The following is a 27,328-nucleotide window of genomic DNA, read 5'->3' as shown; positions in this document are numbered from 1 at the left end:
ATTGACAGCTGTTTTGGTTTTAACTCTTTTTGCAAACTTATTTTCACAAGTACATATCTATTAATGCATAAGATTTACAAAAAGACAAGATGCCATTTAGGTACAGAATAAAACAATTTAATACAGTAGCTCATAAAATTGTATTACACATATTAATGTCCCATTGATTTGTAACAATTTCACTATTTATCCTGTCTAATAAATAATACATATTATTTATTATTTAATGCCAAAATGATGTCATTCACAGTTAAAGCCTTTCTTAAAAAGGATATTATTCCATGATCTTCAGAGAGCCTCTTTAAAACAGTTTATTGCCTTCTATGCAATTAAAAGATTGTCTTTTGAGGTACAGTCTATTTGGCCATATAAAAACTCATATAGTCCAAGCTCATAAGGCCTGTAAGCTACTGTAAGATTTCACCAACTTTCTTCCACAAAATGTTCATCATAGTCTCAGCACCAAAGCAGTTTTCTCTTGGGCGTGTTCCATTTGGTATAAGTCCTTGTCAATATTTAAAAACATTACATGGGTGCTCATGGAGACAGTTCCAGATAAGTTCTTTCTCTGAATTTAGTAAATCTTTACAATTGGTCTATTCCCATATTTTCTTTCTTTTTGTGCATTAAAATTTGCTGATTAGACAGGTTGCAAAAATCTGATTTATACCGAGTGTCAATTTCTTTTGATCATTTATCTCTTCTAACCTTTTTCCTTGTAAAGAGTATAAAACAACTACCTTTTCTAAAATCGTAGAATCCTCACATAGGTTAAAAGCATAGGGAGTATTTAAAACTATTTTATACCATCCGTACTTTCTCATTAAAAAAATGCGTAAAAGAATAGAAAATAAGACTGGTAGCTATCTTTAAAAAAATATTTTGACACATAAAACAAAATAGTTCACATATAAAACCAGATTAAGATCTGGGAATTTTTTGCTCCTTTACACTTGGGTTTAAAAACATGTTCTCTTTTCAGTCGGGCGTTCCAAAAGAAAGTATTTATTTTCTTAAAACCTCAACATGTGGGGGAAATACCATACTTAAATATAGCAAAAGTGGAAAGATCACCATTTTAATGATTGAAAGGCTAAATGTTTTCCACTTTGTTGTTTACCTTTTGGGCCACAGTTTTCCAGCTTTCTGTGTCCTTATTTGACTCATTAAAAAGAACTTCTAATGTTTTTTTTACAAATTCAGAGACTAGGATTGGCAGATCTCTTTTATCTCCAGTAGGTAGATTTGTATTCTCATTTATATTATCCTTAAAGCCAGAAGCACAGCAAAAACATTATTTTTGTTTAACTGTCATTTCAAGTGAAACTTTGTACCTACAGAAAATGGCAACATCATCTATATACCTCACTACTTTGGTCTCTTTCCCCTTTATCGGGCTTTGTTTAATGGCTGTCTAGTACAGCATACATTTGCCATAAAGGGATCCATCCATATAATGTGGATAAAGAGGCAAAAAAGGTGTTCATTGTTAATCTTGTTTGCATTTGTCTACCCAGAATCCCTTGCAGTGGTGGTAGCGCTACAAGAAGGCAGAAGCATTTCTACTGGATTGTAGATAAGCATTTAATAATGCCTCTTCTATTTATTAATTTTGGTTTTGCAAAATGCAACCTTTTTGTGATATAGTTTTTGGGTATAATCACAGAATGGAAACAGTCAAGTAAAACATTGTTTAAACTTAGAAGTGACTGTCTTGCTGAGGATCTTTAGTGGGATTACAGGATTTTCTGAATGCAATCAAGGAAATCTGAAATGTCAGTGAGCAGTAATGATAATGACCATAAATGATGACTAATTTATTGGCCTATCGCTAAGATTAAATCGGTTACGATAGTAATAAGACCACTTCTTAGTCTTTGCACCAAAATTAATTTTGTTACACATAACACTAAAATAATCTTTCCCAACTCGATATGAATTAGTAACCTTCGTATCAATTCATATTCAGAAGGACAACGCCATTTTTCTAATGGTTTAAGCGGCAGTCAGGCTCACTGACAGCATATCTACTTAGTGTGGTCTATAAAAGGATGAAAAATTTTGCCTTAGAAAGTCTCTATAACACAATAAAGTGAATTGTAGAAATACTGAATATAAACATTATTATTTATTGATTTTGTATAGTGTAATCGTATTCTGTAGCACAGTGAATTTTTTGTTTGCAGTTTCAACTCATCAACTTCATTATGCATTATGAATGACCAATGGAGATTGGCCCTGTATAACTCATGTGTAAAACAGAGTTATATATAGTCATCTTACTGAATTAACTATGCACTGTGAAAAGCATTCATTCACTAAATCAGGGAGAAAGAAAGACAAGTAAGTATAAGGAAGTAAAGGGAGAAGAAAGATGCTGGAATTAGTGAGAGGTGGGGTTTGAAGGCATCTATTTCTTGTTTGTCTTTTCTAGATTATGCAAAAGTATAGTCAGAGTGCGCCATCTAGTGGATGGCTAAAGGATTTCATAAGAAGCTGGTAAAAAAGTAATACCTATAAACTGGAACCTATTTATTGTTATATAGAAAAGACTAACCCTATCTACAACGTGTGCTTTTGACGATTACTGTAATTATTTTGGATATATTTAGTTTTAAAGACAATCTGATAAAGGCTCAGCATTTTCTGAACAATTTCCTGACCTTTCCCCTCGATACATGCACTCTTTGAAGGCTACTTGAACCAATCCACAGCAGTTAGCACCTTAATAATAGGCAGAGATAATGGGAAGGAATAATGATGCAGCTCTCATTAACAGGAAGTTAAGGTACCTCTTTCCCGATGGCATACATATAAAATTACATTTTGAGATAAATACACACCACCATTCAAAAGCTTTGAACATTTCTAACTGTAACATAATTGCAAAGGGTTTTTTAACGATCAATTGACCGTTTTAATCTTAAACTTGGATCAGTGAGCACAACCTGCCATTGGAACAAAGGAGTGATGGGAGTGATAAAGGGCCTCTGTACGGCTCTCCATCATGAAAAAAATGAAGTGGTGTAAAGCATGCCGATACCGGACTCTGGAGCAGTGGAAACGTGTTCTGTGGAGTGATGAATCATGCTTCTCTGTTTGAGAAGATGGATAAGTCTGGGTTTGGCGGATGCCAGGAGTACGTTACCTGCCTGACTGCATTGTACCAACTGTAAAGTTTAGTGGGGAAGGGATAATGATGGGGATGTTTATTAGGGGTTGGGCACCTCACTTCCAGTAAAGGGAAATCTCAATGCTTCAGCATACCAAGACATTTTGGACAATTCTATGCTTCCAACTTTGCGGGAACAGTTTGGGGAAGATATTTTACTATTCCAGCATAGTAGACAAAGCACTCCCCCAGTGGGAAAAGCAAGGTCTATAAAGACATGGTTGGATGAGTTTGGTGTGGAACCCATCAAACACCTGGGATGAACTGGAACAGAGAATGCGAGCCAGACCTTTTCGTCTATGTCACAATACTTTTGTCCATATAGTGTATAAATATACATATATATATATATATATATATATATATATATACAATCTCTAAATCAGCGCACACACATCAAATAGATTATAAACTCTCATGACTGTAGTTAAAACTACTTAAAAACACCTTTCTAAGATGACAAAATTGGAGTTTTAGTCACATTATATGGCCATATTATGCTAAGCCCACCACTACGCCAAAGTACTCCAATGTAGGTGGGTCCTAACCTAAATACTGTTGCTTATATAGAGCTAAATCTTTGCAAGTACATTGCTTACCAGGAGCCAAAAGGCCTTCCTAAATACAGACACTCCTGCAATTTATAGGTTTCCAAGGACCACAGGTGCTCCATTTGTGAGGTCCTTGGAAACCTATAAATTGCAGGAGTGTCTGTATTTAGGAAGGCCTTTTATGGCCATATAATGTGACTAAAACTCCAATTTTGTCATCTTAGAAAGGTGTTTTTAAGTAGTTTTAACTACAGTCATGAGAATTTATAATCTATTTGATGTGTGCGCGCTGATTTAGAGATTGTGTATGATTTTGGTCTTCAGCAGCACCCCCTTATAATTAATGCTAGTTCAGGTGAGTGCTTCCTTTTTGTATTTGTTTATATATATATATATATATATATATATATATAGAAGCATTATTAAACACGCATCTATAGACACCAGACAAGAAATCTCACGGGGCTGCCACAACCACAGGGGATTCTGGGTAGGCATATACAAATAAGGACAACAATTATCACCCTTGCCTCTATATCCACTTTATATATGGATGCCTTGAAAGTAATTGTCTGCTGTACAAAACAGCCTTTAAACAAAACTCAGAAAGAGGTCCTTAACAGCACTTGTCAGCATGAAATGGTGATACTGAGTTAATACTTGAGGCTTGGGGTAGCCAAGAAATACCATTACATAAGTTATGGTGGGTAATGGTGATGGAAAACCCTTCCACTAAAATTTAGGGGTATGTAGATGCATTATTAAACACTCATCTACAGACACCAGACAAGCCAGAAGGCTTGTTGTTCTCTCAGAAATCTCATGGTGCTGCCACAACCACAAGGGATTCTTGGTAGGAGCATGCAAATAAGGTTAACAATTATCAACTCTTGCCTCTATATCCACTTTATACATGGATTATTTTAGTATGTAACTGAACCATACAAGGTATAAACATACATTATTCTTTTCTAAACTGACAACACAGATCTTAGCATAAAATTTAAATTCAGCAAAGCCTGTACACTCTGTTTTTCACATCACCTTTAGAAATATATTCATGTGTATTGATCTCGCGGGGTTGCTGGATGTTCAATATTTACCGGAATAGTCTATGATGCCTTTCTGATAGAAATGGTGCCCATTCATTGCATTGGACTGTTCATTACCTGTGAAATGATGGCACCCAGGTAAAAATGACATGTACCCTGAGCCCTTAGAGGCAGGTATTCATTATCTGTGTCAGCATTTTAGTGTCAACCAACACTTAAAATTAACTTTTTTCACCCAAAGTTGCGAGGACGTTTATTATGCAGGTTCTGTCTCAGCTCGGCGTTTTCTACACCGCCTCACATCCCCTGCCAACCTCCCTCTTGCCACGTGACTGCTCCCGCCAAATGACTGCCCTGAACCAATCACGTGCCCGCAATCGTAGTACCCTTAGCTCTCTGCCCAATGGCCGAGAACCTGGTCCTTGTCATGTGACTACCAACTCTCCGCCCTGTAGGTGCTGCTGAGGATGGCGAAGGCCGCCTGCGGCCGGTGCAGCCCTGTAGCCGTCCTGCTGCTCTTCCTGTCCCTTTCCCCGCAGCCCGCATCGCTCTGGCTCCTTGGCCTGCGCCCGGAGGATACTGTGGGCGGCCAAGTATCCCTAGAGGGTGGCACGTTGCGGGCGGCCGAAGGCAGCCGATTCACACTTCGTGTTTATTTCTCGCCCCCTTTGCCAGCTCAACAGAGCCAGCAGCCTCCTCACAGTCCCGGCAATAACGGCACCAGCAGCCAACCACGGCTGGTATTCATCGAGGAGCCGCGGGCAGGTGAAACCCCGACCGAAACCTGTCAGGATGAGGGCTCGTGGGCATCGGACGTGGAAGTGCTGGGCCCCCTGCAGCCCGGTCCGGGGGGCTCGGCCGTGGTGGAGGTGCAGGTGCGGGAGCTGCGGAAAGGCGAGCGGGTCAAGCTGTTCTCTCTATGCGCTTTCGACGGTCGCCACTGGGAGCATCACCGTGGGGCCCACTTCGTGCTGGAGGTTCGGGAAGCCGAAACGGGGATGCCAGGCTGGCTGCGGGCGCTCATCGCCCTCTTGCTCCTGGCTATGTCCGCCTTATTCAGCGGCCTCCGCCTTAGTATGCTCTCCCTGGACCCGGTGGAGCTGCGGGTACTGCAGAACAGCGGCTCCCCCGCGGAGAAGGAGCAGGCTGGCCGGGTGCAGTCGGTACGGTCCCGGGGCTCATACCTCCTGTGCACCCTATTGCTGGGAAACGCGCTAGCCAATGCCTCCCTGGCCGGCTGGCTGTACTCCTCCCTGCCATCAGGGGCCAACGGGGCGATGTGGCTACCGGTGCTAGTGTGCACATTGTGCGTGTTCCTCGGCGGGGAGATTGCTCCGTACTCTGTATGCTCCCGGCATGGCCTGGCCATCGCCTCCCGCACCGTCTGGCTTACACGGCTGCTGATGGCTGCCACTTTCCCTATCTCCTACCCGCTGAGCCGCCTGCTGGACTGGGCTCTGCGCCAGGAGATCAGCACCTTCTACACCCGCGAGAAGCTGCTGGAGATGCTGCGGGCCGCCGATCCGTACAACGACCTGGTGAAGGAGGAGCTGAACATTATCCAGGGAGCCCTGGAGCTGCGCACCAAGGCGGTGGAGGACGTGCTGACCCCGCTGGGGGACTGCTTCATGCTGCGCTCCGACGCGGTGCTAGACTTCGCTACCGTGTCCGACATCCTGCGCAGCGGCTACACTCGCATCCCGGTCTACGAAGGGGATGACAGAGCCAACATCGTGGACATCCTGTTTGTTAAGGACCTGGCCTTTGTGGACCCGGATGACTGCACCCCGCTGCAGACCGTGACCCGCTTCTACCACCGGCCCCTGCACTGCGTCTTCAACGACACCCGGCTGGATGCTGTGCTGGAGGAGTTTAAAAAGGGTGAGGGGTGACGGCCGAGATTCCGCTCATTCTCCATCACAATCCTGCTTCACCTCCTGTGCATGCCGCTTACACCGACAACCCCGTCCCTCAGCCAGAGGATGCTGCTGTGTGCCGGTGCAGGGCTGGAGCAGCATCTCTCGCAGCCCGAAGGACGGTCCGCTTCCCATCTCCATGCGCGGCTTACAGCAGTGACATGTAATGGCTGCTCACCCGGTAACGCTTCCATTTCACCCGCACAGCCCGGCTCCGCCGTGATGCATCCCACCCTAAAGCGAATCCCCTTAACGGACGCAAATCCCCCGGTCTGCGGAGGAAGGTGCTGGACCAGGAAGAGGGATCGGTGCTTGTCTGTGGTCTCCATGCATGGCTTCCAGCTGTCATTGTCTGATGTGCCACAGAATGCAGTATTGCGGTGTATGTTCCCCGGTTGACAGTGTACTCCTTCCAGCATGAAAGGCATCTGCTATTCAGTGTATGTACAGTGCTGTGTGCTTTAGTAGCCGTGTTACCCCAGCGGCTTTTGTGGGGTCACTAATAAACCCCGGTGACACATATCGGTGTGAGAGGGGGGGGTCTAGTACTATAACAAACACATCAGCAAGGAGGACTGCATTAACACTGTGTGTGCCGCAGGGGTATTACTCAGATTAACACCGCTGGTACTATAATTATATAGACATTACTTAATAAGAGGGATACAAGTTCCTAAAGATTGAGTACCCATTGCTTTCGCTTTAAAAGGTATTACACTTATTCCCATATCTTACATGTTTGCAGCTCCAAATACAGATTAAAATAAGCAATGTACATACTGGTTATTGAAAGATCCACCGTACTGTATATGTATCCCATAAGAAAAAGTATCCTTTTTTGTTTCTAGTGATGGGAATTATTATTCATCCGCATTATCTCAGACGTTATTAAATGCGAACTCCCACCATTTTTATTACTAGTATTAGATGAAAAATAAGTTGGAAAATATTGTGCTTTTTTAACACATCTAGTTTTTCCTTAATACGTTTTCGGGGAGCTGCATATTAGCTATTTATATGTGTTCCAGCTCTGTTATCGTAACCCAGTTTATTAGAGAAAAGCCCTGACTCCCTTTAATACAACCTGTGAGAAACACTAGAGTGGCTCGGTACTAGCAGACACTCTGACTTTAGGAAAGTCAGTGAAGGAAAAGACTTTCTTAGGGTTGCAATAAAGCATCAGCTCAGTGTGGTGTTTTAGCAGGGAAAGTCACCCAGAATACGAAATGACTTTCAACAAGTCTGCAGAAAAAGGACAGGAACAAAATTAGATAAAACCAAGATTTAATCAATGCCGACCTACATCACTGGATTCACAATATAGGGCGTTTTTAGTAATTCATTTATTTTAGCTGAAAGCTGTTTTGTTATAATTCTAATGTAAGTATTTACATTACTTTTAAAAATGATGAATGAAGTCAATATGGGATGTGATTCTGCTAGTGGCCATATTTACAAAGGTAAAGGATGGCGGGTGAGAAACAGCATAAAATTGTAAATATATGCAGAATAAATGTAAAAAAAGGCTGCAGTTTACGAAGGAAATGCAGAAACTCTGAGAATAAACAAGAGGTGGGTGTCATAACTCATTAGAAGACCCATGTATAAAAAAGACATGCCCTACCAAGTTACAGTGGCTACACCGTAACACCCGTCACACCCGTCTAGCCCAAATTAACAGGATGACCTTTCACCACCCGTTACCCGTATTATGTACTAAGAAGGGTTTTTTTTAAGACCATAAGTTGTTAGGAACTCTTACAGCCAGCTATGATTTTAAAATAATTTTTTGGTACTCTTTATGCAAAATATATGATTCAATATTTTTATATTGCAACATAGGTAAATCCCATCTAGCAATAGTTCAGCGGGTTAATAATGAAGGAGAAGGAGACCCCTTTTATGAAGTGATGGGGATTGTAACTCTGGAGGATATCATAGAAGAAATAATCAAGTCAGAGATTCTGGATGAAACCGATCTGTACAGTAAGTGTTCTGTGTAATTCGCTGGTTTACATCCATGCAGTAAAATATACGTAATTATGGACACTCTAAAGAAGAAAAGAAAAAAATATATAGAGTAATGTGATCTTGACAACACAAGGAACTGCTCTACATGGATCATATAATACTGTGCGCTCACAAAGCGTGTATGTAAAAACATGGTCATCCTCAAACACAATACCCCCCTGCAACTGAACAAAGTCTGGCTTCCCAGTAAGTGTTCCTCCTAGGTGGGTCCTTGGAGGACCACCATTGTGTGGACTCACCCACGAGGACAACCATTGTGTGGACCCACCCACGAGGACCACCATTGTTGCGGCAGTAGGTTATTATGTTGTAGGTACGTACGGAGCTATATTTTATTCCTGTGAGTGCATTTTGAACAGTTATGTTACTTCAGTAGCGCACCAATGGCCCATTTATTGAATATTGTAGAGGTAAACATTTACTTAAACTCTTTTTATCATTGAGTGAATATCATGTTTATCTATTGTGTTCATGCCAAGGTCATGTTGCCTTATATATTTTCTTGTCTTGTTTATGTGCCATTTTAAGTAGATATTATTGATGGCTACGTACCAAAGCAGCATTCACAAAGAGAAGGTTATTTATCATCTTATCACGCTGTACACTTGAGGGTCATCGTGTTGTTGTCTTGCTGTTTTCAGTAATAATGACCTGCACTAGATAAATAATAAATGATTGTTAAATAGCTATGTTGGCAGCGACTCTACCGGATCTACCATATATATATATATATATATATATATATATATATATATAATCCATGAAGATCAGATCATCCTTGTTGTTTAAAAGCTATTATGATTTTTCTTTTCCATTTTATTTTTCTGCTGTTTTTGTTGTATTAATTAATCTTAAATGAGACCGTAAAGGGATCTCCCACAAGGCACATTGTACTAGCCAGAATAGCCTACTAGTGAAATCGATTGAAGGATTGGCTATATATATGCTATGTAGCACCTTATAAACAGTATGTTGCTTGGATAGCCAAATATCAGTTTTTGTCAAATAACACGTGCTAGTTATTTTATATCTGCAGCATGTAATCAGGCTGCATGCTGGTCAATACTTGCATATTCTTTGCCATCGGTAACTTTATACTGTTGCTTATATAGATTAAAAACCACAGACATTAATAAGACTGATGATAGGAGACATCATAGATTTTTCATACCTTATAAACTTGACGCGATTCTCATTAAAAGCTTTGCCAAGTCATCTACCATGAAAGCAGCCATTTAGTTGGTGAGAGATGCGTATGTGACCGACGGCGACACGGGATTCTGTGACGACCCTTCTTTATGTGAGACACCCAGACAATTTGGTTAGAAAAAATGTACATTGAAATAAAAGGTTCTCCTAATGTGACATCATAATTCCGCTCACAGTACAAAACATAGTGATGCGTAGAAAAATAATAATTGCTTCGATTATGATTACGTAACATATATAATTAAGTGCTCTTTTTGGATTTCTGGAAAGTTTGATGTATTATATTTGGGGGGAAAAACCCTATAATTTATCACAGCAGATAACAGAAAAAAGGAGAGAATTCCCCAACGGGAACGGAAACAGCACGACTTTTCACTGTTTAAACTTTCTGACAGCCAAATGAAGGTAAAGATTTCTCCGCAACTCCTGCTGGCGACGCATCGCTTTATGGCTACAGGTTTGTACGGTCATCAGATCACTGCATGAACAAAAGTGACATGAGAAAGGGGGGAATAATAAAAAGGGGTTTAACCCCAATGTAAAAATTCCATGTCTTTACTGCCCCGGGGCTGTGTGCGAGCGTAACAGATCCCTGACAAAATGGACATGATTTTTTAGGTATGATATAGATATACTATATAAGGCTTATTAAACACTATTCATATCTCAGACTTGTTTGCACACTATATTTAGAATTACAATTTGTTATAGTTTGTTCTCGAAATATGTTTAAAGATTCCATACATTCCTTTACATTTGAAATACCTCTTTTTTTGTTAGAAATCGAGCCTTTTAAATCCCCATATTTATCGGAGAAAATTTTATTGCGACTTTTAAAACACCCCAACGTAATCCAGGAACTGAAGTTCGATGAGAAGAATAAAAGGTCTTCAGAGCATTATCTTTACCAACGAAACCGCCCGGTGGACTACTTTATTCTGATCCTCCAGGTCAAGTTCATCCTATTTAAAAAAAACAAAACAGATTATGACTTTTTTGGGTCAAGGGGGATTGACCTTGATTAAAAAAAAAACTAATGGTTTTGACTGTTTTTTCTTTATTTTCTCCACTTAGGGTAAGGTAGAAGTGGAAGTTGGTAAAGAGGGGCTAAGGTTTGAGAATGGAGCGTTTACTTATTATGGGGTCCCAGCAATCATGGCCACTGTTTCTTCAGGTATTGATATTAAATCAGGTGATCTGTAAAATTCTATCGATATCTTTATCCGATGTCTGTTGTAATGAATATTGGAATGAAATGAATTCAGTTATTTTTATTGCTATATTTGTTTTATTGTCTACCTGCAGATACTGATGTGAGAAAGGTTGGAAGCTTGGCTGGGTCTTCATTTCTTTGTAAGTATCACTCGGTGAAGCAGATCAGGCAAGAAAATGAGGTTAAGTAAACTGAAATCAGTATCTAAAGGCAAATGCACTGCTCTGTGGATATGCCTGAATATTTTTTTAGTATATTAAAACAAAGAAACAGTCTAGTCCCCAAAAATGTAATTCATTTTTTTCTATAGGCTCGCATGCATTTTACTAGCATTTTTAGTTACTCGCTGGCGCTACTGAAACAAGGAAGCATTAGTATGTCAACTATATAAATCAAAACGAAGACGCCAGCTCTGGAAATGACAGAGCAAGATGAAGTAAAATCAACCAAACTTTGACGTCCTTGGACAATAGCAGAATCACAGCGTTGCAGAGGTTCCAGCAGGAGTAAGATCCACTCCCTGACGCGTTTCGCACCTCTTGTGCTTGTTCACAAAGCTTGCCCTGTTATTGCCGGCTATGTTTGGATTTTCCTATTCCATTATTTGGGATTTGGAGCGGACGTTGGGTGGAGAAGCAGACAGTAATTTGGGCGTTTAATACAGGGGCTGGAGCGGTTTCTGCTTCTGAATCGAATATGTCAGCTGTGTATGTAGTACATCCTCAGTAGCATTCCCAAACATCAGCCAATTACCTGTATGCTAGTAAAACAAAAATGTTTTCTGGGAGCTCTACTGAGCATGTGCAAGGAGCATATTGAGGTACGCTTCCTGCTGTCAGTAGAGTCGTCTCGGGAGGAGTTTAACGACACAGAAGTCTTATTTTCTAACGGCAATAACTGAAGAATGCCTGCACTGATCTGCATGCAGTAAAATGCACTGGAGTCCGTGCAAAATGGACTCTGATATGTGTTTAACATAACACTAAGGCTAAAGTACTCCTTATAAATGTGAACGTATAATGTATATGCATAATAGTACACTAATAGTGAACTGTTCGGGCAACTTTAATAGTTTTAAAAGATATTTTGTTCTTTGGAAGGCTTAGTGTTTTGTTTGTTTTGCATGCCTGACTTCTTTTATGGCATATTATTTGTTAAATTAAAATCCATTCATAGCCTTCCCTGATGTCCTCAAATGATATTGCTTTGATATTTAATCACAATATATTCTCTATAATAAGATACATATACCCATATAGATAAACCAACCCATTTTCACGCTTCTGCTATTTTCTTGATGTATTATATGGTGCAAAGAATGTAGACATTGTAAGACTGTCTTGCAATGTACTGTATATGTATAAAGACTGTGTATTGTCCCTTTACATTATTCTGTATTTCTCCTTGTGTGTCCAGCTTTTAATACTTACCCCACAACTACCTTTTTCCAAATTTTGCCTTGCCCTCTTAGTACCTGTGTCCGTATCTCGCACCTTCGCTTTCAACAGAGGGGAATCGCTGGCTGGCTCCCCAGGTAAACACGCATGGCTTGGGACTTAGATCACTTGAAAATGGGTTGAATTCACGCATGCGTGTGAAATGTCCTTCCCAGGCTAATTTTCATATGTATAGCGGTTGCTTTTCATGGTTTTATTTCTAGACGTCGACCTGGGGAGGTTCTAGAAAATAGTATGATTGCGATTATATATTATAATCTAAACAATCTGAATTAGATTATATGCAAAGATGGCATTTTTGCTTTTATAAAATGTGAGATGTCTTTTTTAGCCAATTGTGAACTGAATGAATTAGAAGGGAAAAAAAAATGATCACCAGAATTTGGACTTAATTCCGATGAGCCCACAACATACATCACGTGTTTTGCCATTATGCAATGTATCTTACAATGTATATAAGACAGTATACAAAGATTAACTCATTAATAAATTGTCATTGATAGATCTGTGTTTAGTAAAAACTGTATTCTGTTTTCTTCTCTTTTATCCTGTTGTTCGTTCATTCTTCTTTTCCTTTCTTCTCCCCCCACCCCGAATGTCTATAGTAAACAGATCCCCTTCTCGCTGCAGTGGCTTGAATCGTTCTGAATCCCCTAACAGAGAGCGCAATGACTATGGGGGGAGCACTAACCAGCTAAGCAACAGTAACAACAATCTCTACGTACCAGATTACTCTGTACATATCCTCTGCGATGTACAGTTTATTAAGGTAACTGGGAGGACTGGTACTATGCCTTTCAGACACGCTGAAGGTGAAGAAACACTCTGAAGAGCAGAGTTTAGATGTCCAAACATCTACCCATTACTGTCCCTTTAAAGGAATAGGGTCCCTATTGATGGCCGTAACACTCCACGCCATGTTGTTAATCCCACACGTTAGAAATGTGAGCTTCATCAATAAAGCGACAAATCAAATATCACATTTCTCCTCTCCTCCAGATCACACGGCAGCAATATCAGAACGCACTTACCGCCAGTCGAATGGACAGCTCTCCCCAGTCACCGGAAATTGAAGTCTTTAGTGACGGAGATTCTTCCAAAACAAGCAAATACCGCAGAGTGTCCGAGTCTCCAAAGGACGACGCGGCTTCCACATTAATGCACGAAAGAAACAGCAACTTTGGTAACGTAGCTTTTATTAATCGTTGTTTTTTGCTGGCATAAGGTAGAGTAACGGTAACTATAACCATGCGAGCTTTGCCTAATACTTCAGTAACAAATACATCAAAGGAGAGGCAAGAGATCAACTAAAATGCACACACGGAGCCATATGTTGGCTAGTACACGTGCTGACACAGTCTATGCATCCATTTGTCAAATACACGCGTGTTAACAGGTTTACTTAAAGAAGCTTTAGTCTCGGTCTGGTGATTTGTGTTATATAAATGTTTTACATTTTGCCATAACGGATAATGTTGTGTTTCACAGCAGGGAGCAAATCCGACGGGCTGAAAAGTCCTAATGACTCCGTATTCCTACATATGGATGACATTCCCCAAATCAGAGAGGAACTGGCAGACAGCGAGAGCTGCAAAGCCAACAGTAAGTCCAGACACGATGAAATATCGCAAAAAAACATGGATTTAGCTCCTCGAAGACAGTAACTTTGCTTTTGTGTGTTGAGTGTCACAGATACATTTTCCTGGCCCGTGCACTCATTATACCTAGTAATACACAGTAAGTGTGCATAGTGACATGCCATGGGCTCATCATTGAAATTCCATGCATGGATATTTTTTAATTAGTCTTCTCGTCTCTCTTTCTTCTCCCTCTTCTCTCCTGTCTTTCTTCTTATTCTTCTTCCTCGCTCTCTCCTGTTTTCTCCTCTCTCTTCCTCCTTTCTCACTCTCTTCCTTCTCTTCCCTCCTCTTTTTCTCCCACTTTTTTCATCTTTCTTCCACTCACTCTCTCTCCTTGTATCTCTTTCTCTTCACACATGACTGACATCAGACAAATTGCTAATTAGTAGAGTTGATGGATGCCCTGCCTGAGGCTTTAGTCTCTGCTGACTGCCCTGGTCACTGGAGTGATTTATACTTTAGTAACTATGTAGCAGTCTGCTTGTCGATTTATGATTTATGTTTAGTTCATGTTGGAAAAACAACAATTGCTCAGCATGTTTTGGCAGCGGTATATACCGTATTTGCTCGATTATAAGACGACCCTGATTATAAGACGACCCCCCAAAATCTGAATATTAACTTAGGAAAAAAAGAAAAAGCCTGAATATAAGACGACCCTAAAGGAAAAAAGTTTTACCAGTAAATGTTAATTCATGTAAACTATTTTTTTTAATAAAAGCTATGATTGAGAAAAATATTTTTTTTGTTTTTATTTCTTGTATTTTCCAACCTGTCCCCCAGTTACACACATCTGCCCCCAGGCTTGCCACACCAATATGGCACTGTGGCCCATGATATGCCTTTTAACCCTCTATATGCCACTGTGCCCCATGGTATGCCTTTTGACCCCCTATGTGCCACTCTGCCTCCAGAAATGCCTTATACCCCTATATGCCACTCTGCCTCCAGAAATGCCTTATACCCCTATATCCCATTCTGGCATTTAGGGGGTTAAAATGCATATTATGGGGCAGAGTGGCATATAGGGAGGTATAAGGCATTTCAGGAGGCAGAGTGGCATTAAGGGAGTTAAAAGGCATTGTATAGAGCACTCTGCCTCCAGAAATGCCTTATACCCCTATATGCCACTCTGGCATTTAGGGGGTTAAAATGCATATTATGGGGCAGAGTGGCATATAGGTGTATAAGGCATTTCAGGAGGCAGAGTGCTCTATTAAATGCCCCCTTAACGCCACTCCAGAAATGCCCTATGCCCCCATTTAACACACACACACACACACACACACACCCTATACCCCCATTTAACTAACACACACACACACACACACTCTCCCCTCCCCTCCCCTCTCAGCCCTCTCTTACCGGTGCTTCCAGCCGGGGCAGCGGGTTGACGTCGCCTTCTGCTGCAGCCGGAAGGAGGTGGAGTTGGCAGCGGGGGTTTGTATGCGTCCGTCGCGTATACTTTCCCCGGCTGTCAGAGATCAGAGTTCACCGGTGCGGGGAACTCTGATCTCTGACAGTCGGGGAAGGTTTGCGCGACGGACGCAGACAACCCCCGCTGCTAGCCACACCTCCTTCCGGCTGCAGCGGACGTTGTCTACGCGGATCGCGTAGACGTCAACCCGCTGCCCCGGCAACACAGCAGGAAGCACCGGTAAGTGTGTATGATGGGGGGGGGGGGGGGGGTGAGACAGGAGGATCCAGGTCCCCTGCAGCGGTGCGGGGGATCTGGATCTTAGTCTCCTAATCAGACTCTATTTGAGGTCTGATTAGAAGACGACCCCGATTAGAAGACGAGGGGTATTTTTCAGAGCATTTGCTCTGAAAAAAACCTCGTCTTATAATCGAGCAAATACGGTATATCCTGAGTGAAACCTACAAGGCTAGAAATTGTTGTCTGTGCAATATGTTTTACCACTACCATATTTACCCTTTGATCATAGATGCAGATTGCTGTGGAATTAACGTGGACTCGGATCATTCGAGCACCGAAATGATTACATGCTCAGCTGTCACCAGCAATGAAGAGACCCTGGGGAAAAAGCTACTGAGAACGCTAAGTATGTACTTTAGAAATGATGTCACATTGTTCCTATAATGGACACGATGGCACTCCAGACACTAGAAGGCATCCGCGAAGGTTTCTTCTAAGCCAGCATTTCTGAATGTGGATCATCAAGCAACGTCAGCAATTCACTCTTAAATACACTGAAATAATTATAATTAATTGTGAAGCTTCCAACACCCCCAAGATCAGGGAGGTTGTCAGGAGAGTTTTCAGGACGGTTGTCACTATACACTATGATGGGCAAACTGCAGTGAGCTTCTGCCGCAGGAAGAGCCCGTTTAACGGTTAAATCAGTGAGATGTCATCAGATTCCCCGTATTTCATTGAATTATGCAGGACAAAATCAAACCTGCTGCAGAAACTTACATGCGTTGAATATAATGAAGCAACACAAATTATATATATATATATCTATAGTAAAATAATGTAGATTATTTTCTATTATTATTTGAAAAAAGCAGATTATTTACCATCATTTAATTAATAAAAAAAATTTCCTCAATATCTTTTGTCTTTTCAAAGAATGTCTTTGTGTTTGCAGGTGGAAAGACCAGGAAAAAATCAAGGGACGCCGATAAAAGTCCGGAAGAAAGTTCAGTGATGCATCTAATCACATGAAGATCCAGCAACTAACGTTAACACCTTATATTATACACAAGGGGGAACCCAGTCCTGTTGGGTTTTACTATAGAACCATTCTCACCCAACCAGTGCTTGAACAGTTAAAGGACAGTAAACCCTTAAGCGGTATTGTGATGGGTTGCTAGTCAGCTGTTTGGAGAACACTGGCAGCCCTTTACCCTTCGTTACCCTTTAGGCTATATATTACTTTGTTATGCACTTTATATGTTTATGATGGAATAGTTTAAAGGGACACTCCAGTGAACAATACAGCCTCACCAACCCATAGTGCATATTAAAGTACTTTATATATTCTTTAATATGTATTCTTTAGCTGTTGGATTTTTGTACCACTGTCACTGATATCTAGGGGCAGATGAATCCCACCGTACACTTTCAAACGGAATGCATTAAAGTGCTTATGTTGGCTGTAGTTTTATCCAGTGTCAGAATATATACCAGGAGGCACAATTATATGTTGTACACAAATTGGGTATGAATATGTCCTTTGTGTTTATCAGTTGACAATAGGTTTGGCTGGTGGAGATTGCACGTGCTAGTCAACGACCGGGCCATCCATTGAAGGCACAAACAAAACTATGTTAGAAGAACGTTTATTTTTATGATATAAATACACTTTAAATGGCTCATATAAATATACTCGAGGGAACAAATTTATTTTGAATATGGGGAAAAAAAGATTTAAATAGCAAGTAGAGTGAAAGTGTGTGTTTGTTCACTCCAGCTATAGCATAAGTAAATCTGCAAACAAAAAAATATTTATCATAGATTATTTTTTGCTAAATGTACCAATGTTCCATAGTAATATTTAATGGGGTTTTTGGCCTGATTTTCAAATAAAACGATACAATTTGTTTTGTAAAAGGGCTCTCTTAAACGCAAATTATGCTTTACTGTTTGGCCGTGGAGCCAGGTATCTGCGCATGTGTGCCACGCTCATTCTTCACCCACTTCTGCCGTTGGATCTAGATGTTGATATGACTGTTCTATTAAGGATATTACCTTATTACATTAAACAGCCAAACCTCTGCACTGAACAGGTCGGATGGATTAGTTTAATTTAAAGCACAAAACTTATCACCCAAGTAGTTTTAGAACGTACAATTTACTCCCCACATGTTGAGTATCAAACCTCTTTATTTGCTAGTAATATATGACCAGCACAATGAGAACCTGTTTTTTACTACAGTATGTTCTTGTTTTATTTCATTAGAGCAGTGTTTTTGGGTCTAAGTGCCCAATTTTTTTTGCACGAAACCAAGTTGCATACCTCAAAAGTGCCAACGCTGCATGTTGGTGCCTACCCCCGGTCCATTGAAACCACACAAGCATATACTCACACTCAGTTTATTTTGACAAGACATTATATATTCTGTTGGGGAATAAATGCAGCAATTTGCATTAATGGTTAACCCTTCTTTTCTCATATCTTAAGGAAGAAATGCTGTAGCAACAGGGGTTCCATCTGAGAAGCCACCAAACAGCCATCCTCGCAGCTTCAGTGCTGAGCGCTGGAACATGACATCATATCCCAGCACTCAACATCAATAGCGGCACACTTGGCAAAGGTTCCGTATGAACAATGGGCCAATTTAAAAACAAAATGTAACCAGTCGGCACCCTGGCCGGGTGCTACAAAAGAGACTTTGGCGTGCAACGCAATCGTCATCACTGCCTTACATATTGATGTCATCATATGGAATCCTTCATGAATTGGGTAGTTTAAAAGACTTATCAATGATGTGAATTCAAAGAGGCACAATAATTTATTTTGTTTTCCTGTTTTATGATCGTTCTATTGTAATTGGTTAAACACATTCTGATGTAGAAGGTTAGAACCTGCTGTAATGCTTATACACAGAGACTTTAACCCGGCACACACTTTCTGTGAGCTCTCTTAATTAGCAATGACATGGATTCAAATAAACTTTACATTTCAACTGTTAAAGTCTGAGTTTTTTGTTGTTTTTTTTTGTATGAAGGCGACAGGCCGCTTTTTAGGAAACACTGATTGTATCCAGAGAAGCAATCCATGATATAGACGCTATATGATATAGGGGCATTTGATGGCTGAAGTGCCTCCTTACACCAAAAAAAAAAAAAAAATCCTTTTTACAATCATTCCAAAAATTTTATTTTTAATGGATCTACCCAATTTAATATATTTTTTAAGTAAATAAACTCTTAAATGTCAGAGATTATTGTAAACTATAAGAGGGAATTCCTAACTGTTTCACACCAAATGGGTCAGAGTAACTTGTGTTTTTACATGAAAGTTAAAAAGGTATTTTCCTACAATATGGGGGGGGGAATTCAATGGATACAAGCATTGGCGCCGTGCTGCAGGGGGCACATATAGCGCGCTTTGTACAGGCGTCATGCACCAAGGAAGCCGAGGAAACAGCCATGGTGCAGGGACGAACTGACATTTGGTAAATATTAAAAATATATTTGTACTTTAAAATCTTTGCATCGCAGTAACTATATGGCTTTTTTCCCCCATATAAAAGGCAACATATAGTGCAATTTAACCGTAAGATACTTTGCTTAGTTTTAATCATGCAGACTTTATTTTTATGGTTCTCCCAACCCTTACCTCCTTTAAACTACTTCACTGAAAGAATGCTGTATGGTCCTAATCGTTATCCAAGAGAGTAAAAAACGGCAAAAAATATAAACCACACATTCAACAGAACCAAGTTTATTGGTTATTTGTTTATACAGCAAAACAAAGTGGTTTTTGGCTTCAGTGTCAGAGTTAACAGCCGTTACATTTGGCCTGAAATGGTGTATTGCACGTCACATAAACTTGGTATAAGAGGCAAACCCCATGGATACAGTATACAGAGAATCGATATTTACAGATAGGGATGTTTAGCGGGTGTATTTTGCTGCAAGAGAATGTAAGGGAATTAAGAATAATTTACTAGGAGACAGAATACGGCGCTGCTTACGTCATGAGAGCCAAATATATATTTATTGCCCCTTCCACTAAGAGTGATTACGTTAATCACCGAAACAGCCGGGAGTTGTAAGCGAATAACATAGTGGCTGGAGCGCTAAATGATATCAGCTTTTTGAATGTTAAAAGTTGAGTATTATGTGAAACGGTGCAAACATCATTCATGCACACAATAATGTGTATATGGAAAACACTAATGGCAGGGTAAAGGAACCAGCTAGGAGCTACTTATGATGTACTGATCAGGTCAGTCCCCAGTTGAAGAGGTATCGTTGTGTTCCCAGGCTCAGCCTTTGGATTCTTAAAGCTACGTGTTTTCTGGATCAGCGGGTAGAAGATTACGAGTTACATTTCTACAAAACCACCTTCAATTAAGGGCAGAGCTGTACTTTACATCAGGTGGGTGCTGTGTTGAGATGTCTTACGTTCGATCTGCTATACATAAAAAGCACAAGGTCTGACATGGGCAAACCCTTCCCGATTTCAACAGGAAAATATTAAGTGCAAAATACCACCGGAGCCGATAAGACGTCAGCCCCAGGGCACCATGAAACAAACGAGCTCACGAGTAACAAGTCTCCCTGCAGAATATTTTGTTCCATTTTAAAGCCATTAAAAAAAAGGATGAGGATAAATTCAAACCTGAACACAAAGTCACATATACGACACACCACAAGCTGAAATGTAATTTTGGATCACCGTTTATCTTTACTGGATGTTGGCTGCTTCATATATAGACTGGGCTACGTAGTCGATGTTCTTGGTCGTGAGACCGCACATGTTAATGCGCCCGCTGGCCATCAGGTAGATATGCTTCTCTTTAATGAGGTATTCGACTTGCTTGGCTGAAATAGGAAAGAGTGGATGGGGGTAACCAATTAAGTATGAATGTAGAATGATATGTAATAACTAAACTGTCATAAAGCAAAGATCAAAATGGTCCTAAAATACAACCGTCTCTCCTGATACCTGATGGACACCGCTAAGATTAAAGGTTAGCATTTAAAATGTGAATGCCTAAACAGTTCAAAAAGTCGCTATTCTTACTATAAACAATAATGGAGAACGCCGAGTCTTTAGACATTACACAAATACTAAGTATACACTTACGATTAAGCCCGGTGTAGCTGAACATTCCGATTTGGTCGACGATATGGTTCCAAGTGCCCGGAGTTTTAAGAGCTTCCAGTCTCTTTTTGAGCTCTGCCCTCATCAGCAGGACCCTTTCTGCCATCGTCTTCACGTTTTCTCTCCTAAAAATGACACCAGTTATTCTGCTGCTCCAAAAAGGGAACACTATAAAAATTACACAAACTACTGATATCTGGTACTAAAGATTTTTCACTGCAATACATTTTATAGACATTCTTTTCAGTTTGTATTTCATCTAATTATGTTACAACATACAAACCAGCATTAATATATATATATATATTATTATTCACAAAACATAAGAGACTTCTCTATTCATAAGTAGCTTTTCTTCATCAAATTGTTCTTCATCCATCTTTCTCTTACCATTCATCAAACAGCTCGGGGGTGTTGAGAGTGGTTGCCACAATACGTGCGCCTTGTGATGGAGGGTTTGACCAGGTAGTACGCACAATCTTCTCCATCTGAGATAACACTCGTGCTACATTTTCACCGTCTCTCCCCACAACGGTAAGGTTCCCCACTCTCTCGTCTAAACAAGAAAACAATTCTGTATTAAAAACAGGGGAGAACCACAATAATGTCTCGGCCAAGCGATTACAGACCGAGTAACACACCCTAGTAGGAAAACTATCTGAGAAGACATCACGGGTAGCATAAAGTAATTATGCCACAACACATTTGAAAATGTCTTCACTTCCATGTGACCTGAAGGTCATGGCAAGGTCATACCATTAATAAACACAAGCGTATTAGCGATTACTATTTCCTCAAGCTGCAGTACCTTATATTGGCATACTGAGCAAAGATGATTTCACTAGGAGTTGGACCATTAACTGCGTTTCATCATATTTCTAAAAGCCATTTTTGAAGAATATATTTTTTGCAAAGCTCCCCTTTGTTGTCACTGGCTCAGATCTCAAAGTCTCCGGCTGCCATCGGATCACATCTGCATTCTGTAAAACTCTACCATGCGGGAGATTATAACATAAGAGACCCAGTGGGAACCATAGAGACACGGTAGCAGCACACACCTATTATATATATTATGGGAATACTCTTATCTATCTAATTTGGCCAACCATATCTTTAAGTCTTTCTAGATTAAAACAAACAATATATTAAACCTGCATAAACTATATGATTCCAATTTTTCAGAGTATTATAAAAAGGAAATAAGTCCCACGCAGGAGTACCATTAAAAAATATATATATACACACACACATATATATATAACCTTTGCTTGGAATTGATACTTACTGTACAAACCGAAGTTCTTGGAGAAGGACTGAGCACAGAACAGCTCGAATCCCTGAGACACAAAATACCGCACGGCCCAGGCATCCTTATCCAGATTTCCAGATGCAAATCCTTGGTAGGCAGAGTCAAAAAACGGGAAGAGATAACGCCTCTAGAAAGGGCATAGTGAGAGAGTTATTTATGTAATGAGGAGTGCAAGTCATACTTTCAATGATCTATTCATAAGACAAAGAACAGAGATCAAACATTCTTTTAATGCCTCAAGGTAGCAACATTAGGAAGCCATCGCAGATTGCGCTGCCGGAAAATCGGGGCACCCGATATCTATTATCTCTTCCAGCATTTAAGATACGATACCTTAGTTTGGTGGCGATACATCCATTTCAGTTACTTTACCAAAACTAGATTTAAATCTCCTAGTATTGCGTCCTTACATACCTTCATGACCTCTGCGATTTGTTTCCATTCATCTGGGGTGGGATCTGTCCCGGTAGGATTGTGGGCACATGCATGGAGAACAAAGATGGAATGCTCTGGAGCACTCTGCATGGAAAAGGAATAAGATAAATATAAGAAGACCAAGTATTAAAAGGTATAGCCAAGGTGCATCTGCATTAAAGCCAGAAAGGTCCCACACCAGGCTCAGATAATATCATGCCACTTTCCCAACTTTAATATGGTATCTGGAACGCTACACCGAAACGCCCTCAACAAGGCCGTCTCCAATTTTCCACAATCACCTCTAAATCCTGCAGAAATCCTTGAAGGTCAAGTCCCCGTTTAGCAGCATCCCAGTAGCGGTACGCATGGATGTCCTTAAATCCAGCATCAAGGAACACAGCATTATGGTTTTCTAGAATTTGGGATATGGAGGAAAAAATATTTCATAGTCAACAACAAAGTGCATTATAAAGGGCCAACCCAGCAAGTTATTTTTTGAAAGGAGGGCTGAGTTGACCGCTACATCATTAATAAAGCGAGGGAATTAAACATTCATAGGATATGTCATATGGCTACCCTGAACTTAAGATGAGACCAAGGACTGATTAAGGTCTGAGTGTTTCCAGCAGGAAAAATGGGCAGACTAGATCCTCCAAATGGTTCTTGTCTGCCGTCAAACTATGTTAAGCAGTTAAATCAATGAAAAAATTAAACAAACCATTTAGCTCTTCTATGATGAACATATAGCGGGAAAATGGCACACGTCTATAACCGTTTACATTCGGTGTAGCGGAAAACAAAAGCAGAGAAGCAAGTTACCCCAGGAAGGAGCAGAGATGTAGATTGGAGTCGCCGTATTGTTAGTTCCATTGTACCAGCGTCTCAAAAACTCTGCTCCAATGCGCAGCGCTCCAGTACCACCCAAGGACTGCACACCGCCTACCTTAAAAACAGAGATCGTGAACCGCGATCAGTTCCAAATACACAAGAATAAGCGGTGCCCACATAATACACAAATACTGCCAAAAAGTAACTGTTTTTTTTTTTTTTCTTATAATGAGGAGAACGTTAGTATAAAAGAAGCTATAGTGGAATAAACACACAAGGCAGGCGGGTGGTAGAAAAGATCTTACCCGAGCCTCTTTGAACGCTGGGCTTTCCTCCCCCAAAGCAATTCTGGAAGCACTGGAGCGGAATTCGGGGAGCCCCAAAATTGGCAGGTATTCGTGATTTAAAGAGTGATCATTTGCTATCTTCTGCTCCACCTTTTTCACCACCGGCAAGACCCAAGGCTGGGAGTCATCAGTACGATAAGCTGCAGAAAAAAATACATTTACGGGGATTACATATCGCCAGGATCAGGCTATGATACTCCACGTCCAGCTATAAGAACCATTAACTTCCTTTTCAGTTACAAATGCGAGAAACCGCATGCGTCGTTTGCAGGCATGATGATGTCTTGTATGCTCCGATTCTTAGGTCTTCTCTAAGTCGCAAATTAAAGAGATAAAGTTGCTCAATATAGAATGTAATCTCCGTACGCCCAAAGCAAACGGCACTCAAAAGAAAGAGAATTTACCATGTTACAAATTTGGAGATTAGCAAAAGCTACTATACTATATACTGTGCGTTTACCCCACTAATTTATAGTTTGTGTGTGTGTGTATATATATATATATTTCCAATTATTGTAACCTGAATGTGATGAAATATGTATCACAACAGAAGGGTTAACAGTAAAAAAGTAAAACGCAGAGAACAGCAATTTTTTTTTTTTATCTATTGATCAAAGATCAGGTTTGTCCTAAATCGCCATCCAAAGTACATAAAAACATGTTTCTCAATAAAATACTGACCCTGACAACATTACACAACTTTAATTTTATACAGAGATATATCTATATAGGGCTTAACGTGATAGCATAGTATATAAAGATTTGGAAAGTGTACTATAAGGGGTGATCAGGATATCTATGATGGGGCCCTGGGGTTTACAGTTCCTGACAGACCCTATAATGGCAAAAACATATTAAAGCATTCTGTGAGCATTCTTCTAAAACAATTAAAATCACTTAAATAAGGTAGCGCCAGTGATTCTTACCACTGATTGGCTGCCTGAACAGAAAGGGGCAAATGCATATGGGGGTGGATTCTTCAGAAAGCCTCTATGTATTCGCATAGGGTACGTCAATAAAACTTACGGGGACCAATCAGCTACCATATACACAGAAACGATTAACCGTGTGAATTTTTGCCTCATCCATCCTTTTTTTCCATGGAACCTTAATTCTTATGTAACATAAAACCAGGTACTGTTGTTGCCATAGAAACTTTGCCGTTAATGTGATCATACATTCAGAGGAAAAGGGAAAATGACGGATCTGCTAACATCTGTCTCTCTGACACTTAGATATTAGGTATCTGACCCCCATAGCTATTTAAACATAATTATATTATTTAGTACGATTTTGTTGTTCCTGAGCAGAAACCAGCAGAATAAAGAATCATTGAGTCAGTACTGGCCTGGAAGAAGATATTTACTATTATATACTACGCTCGTTTTGTATTTGGCGACATTTATTCTCTACGCCTGTGAGGTTACTCTGTATAGGAAACAAAATGATCCCAATGATGACTATTCTAACATTGTGAAATTATTGCGATTCTGTTTCTACTTTAACTCTTAACATGGCAAATACCGGAAAAAGCTAAAAACGCTAAGCTCATCTGACAGATTCTGCAACTTTAAATGTTAGGAAACTGTTACCCCCTGCAAAAAGTGCCTCCTCTGGGCTGTGGTTCTGCACGCTTCAGCTTTATTACACGCGTGTGCTCTGCCTATCCCTGAACTTATGATCCTCCATGTATTTATCTTCCCGATCAGGTTGCCTTACGGGGACCAGTAAATGCAGGAGGTAAAATGCAGCTTAGTAGACATGGCAAGCAGCATTTCAAACCCCAGTCCAAGGAGCAAATACTCTGCCCCTCTACTGAGTTTCCAACCCAAAGGTCATTGACCATGTTTTGACCTCAGTGACAAGATAACAGGACAAGCAGTAAGAAGACAGTAAACGGCTTTACAATGAAAGGCATTCGTGAATAAAAAGCGATCAGGGCAGAATGTACTAAACTGCAACATAACGTATTAATAAAATAGTTAAAAGTATGTTGCATTGCAAGTGGTTGATTCCCAGTCGCAAAGCAGGACATTTAATGACAGCCGAGCTCCCAATTTAAAACGTAACACGAAGGGTTAAACTGCTATAGGTGTACCGGTGCCCCCATGCCTGTCTGCAGCGGGCACTTCGCACGGTTTATCGCCACGGGCGGATCGTCCTTTATGATAGGTTATCCCAGCAGTCACACACTGGGCCTCAGCCTCACCTCCCACTCCTAGGTTGACCTTCCGGGGATCGCTGTCGTCGCGGAAATCTGCCGTGAGTTTAAAGACTGCGACAGGCGGTGCCTGGGGAACAGCGGAGAAGATAGAGGGGGAAGCCATTGGAAGCAGACAGTCGATCACGCGGTAACGGCAGACTAAAGCTTTCACCTTCACCTTCACCGGCTTAGTACGTGGGCGGGGAGAGACAAAACCAATCATAGCGTTCGAACCGGACGACGCCCACCGTTCCATTGGATAAGGAATAAGGCATTGCGCTAATGGGAGGAGCGCCCAATGTACATTCAAAAGCTGGGATACAAACAGCTGAGACTTAGGGATAATATGATTGGCTGGCTACAAGGATGCTTGTCAAACAGTCTCACCTATTGGCTGGCGATGCGAATTCTGACAGTGATACAACTGTAACAAGCTACTGGATCACATGAACGCCTCATACAGAGTCCGGAGAGAAGCGGATCGTCAGCCGCAGTGCGATTTGAATCATTTGGAGGGGTTTGCTGTAGGTTTAACACAAAATTATGTAAAATGCGCTTTCCCTGACTTGCTTTAAGGATGTCACTTTCAGGAACTGTCCCCTGTAACAGCTACATCTGGTAACACTGGTAACCCTAGTGTATACTCACCCTATTTAGTATTATTTAAAAAATATTTAGACTGGATCAATCACATATAACTACAAAGGTATATGAAGGACTAAAGCCTTGTAGGGAATAGTGAATACATTTCCTAAAATACTATTTCTTAATATACATTTTTCAAATATAAATTATTGTCAAGTAAGCTTAACTTACATAACTTTTAGATTCTTCTTTTCTTATTTTTCCTTATTTGTAACCCCAATTTTTTTCATCCATGTAACTTTTTTTTTTTTTTTTTAAATTTCACTCCACCTTCTTAAATGGCAAATCATGCAGTATGTTCATGTCGATGACCCCTATTTGGACAAATTAGGTAGAGTGAGAGTTGAAGGATATGGCTATCTTTCTCCAGTGATTGTCCATGACCTAGAAGATCATGGGTCATTAATAAAGCCATGGTAAGTAGGGGCTTATTCAACACCGAGGCAAGACTTAGGGGACAAAAGAACCTTTGTTTAGAAAAAATAACAATGGTATCTGACTCTCGCTCTACGATATTATAGAGGAAGCCTCAACT

General features: G+C 40.5%; 2 protein-coding genes across 2 annotated transcripts; one reads left to right on the top strand and one right to left on the bottom strand.

The window, feature by feature from the left end:
* Nucleotides 1–5,242: 5,242 nt before the first annotated feature.
* On the top strand, nt 5,243–16,930 carry LOC149277626 (metal transporter CNNM1-like). The gene is made up of 12 exons (XM_089502673.1): nt 5,243–6,656; nt 8,534–8,677; nt 10,248–10,388; nt 10,712–10,881; nt 11,006–11,105; nt 11,237–11,284; nt 12,616–12,678; nt 13,207–13,370; nt 13,601–13,784; nt 14,093–14,221; nt 16,197–16,304; nt 16,854–16,930. The coding sequence occupies exons 1-12, from the start codon at nt 5,243–5,245 to the stop codon at nt 16,928–16,930; spliced, it is 2,742 nt and encodes a 913-aa protein (XP_089358799.1).
* A 3,694-nt stretch (nt 16,931–20,624) lies between these two features.
* LOC149277625 (aspartate aminotransferase, cytoplasmic-like) lies at nt 20,625–26,272 on the bottom strand. Its single transcript, XM_089502654.1, has 9 exons — nt 26,155–26,272; nt 23,904–24,085; nt 23,590–23,713; nt 23,070–23,182; nt 22,768–22,872; nt 22,330–22,480; nt 21,435–21,600; nt 21,027–21,169; nt 20,625–20,761 (listed from the first exon to the last, which is right to left on the bottom strand). Exons 1-9 carry the CDS (start codon nt 26,270–26,272, stop codon nt 20,625–20,627), a joined length of 1,239 nt encoding a protein of 412 aa, XP_089358780.1.
* Between the last annotated feature and the right edge of the window lie 1,056 nt (nt 26,273–27,328).

Source organism: Sceloporus occidentalis, unplaced genomic scaffold, assembly GCF_023333645.1.
Source record: "Sceloporus occidentalis isolate IW3139 unplaced genomic scaffold, rSceOcc1.0.p SCAF_208, whole genome shotgun sequence".
Taxonomy (NCBI): domain Eukaryota; kingdom Metazoa; phylum Chordata; class Lepidosauria; order Squamata; family Phrynosomatidae; genus Sceloporus; species Sceloporus occidentalis.
Note: the sequence above shows the minus strand (reverse complement) of the source record. Positions and strands in the feature narration are given on the sequence as shown.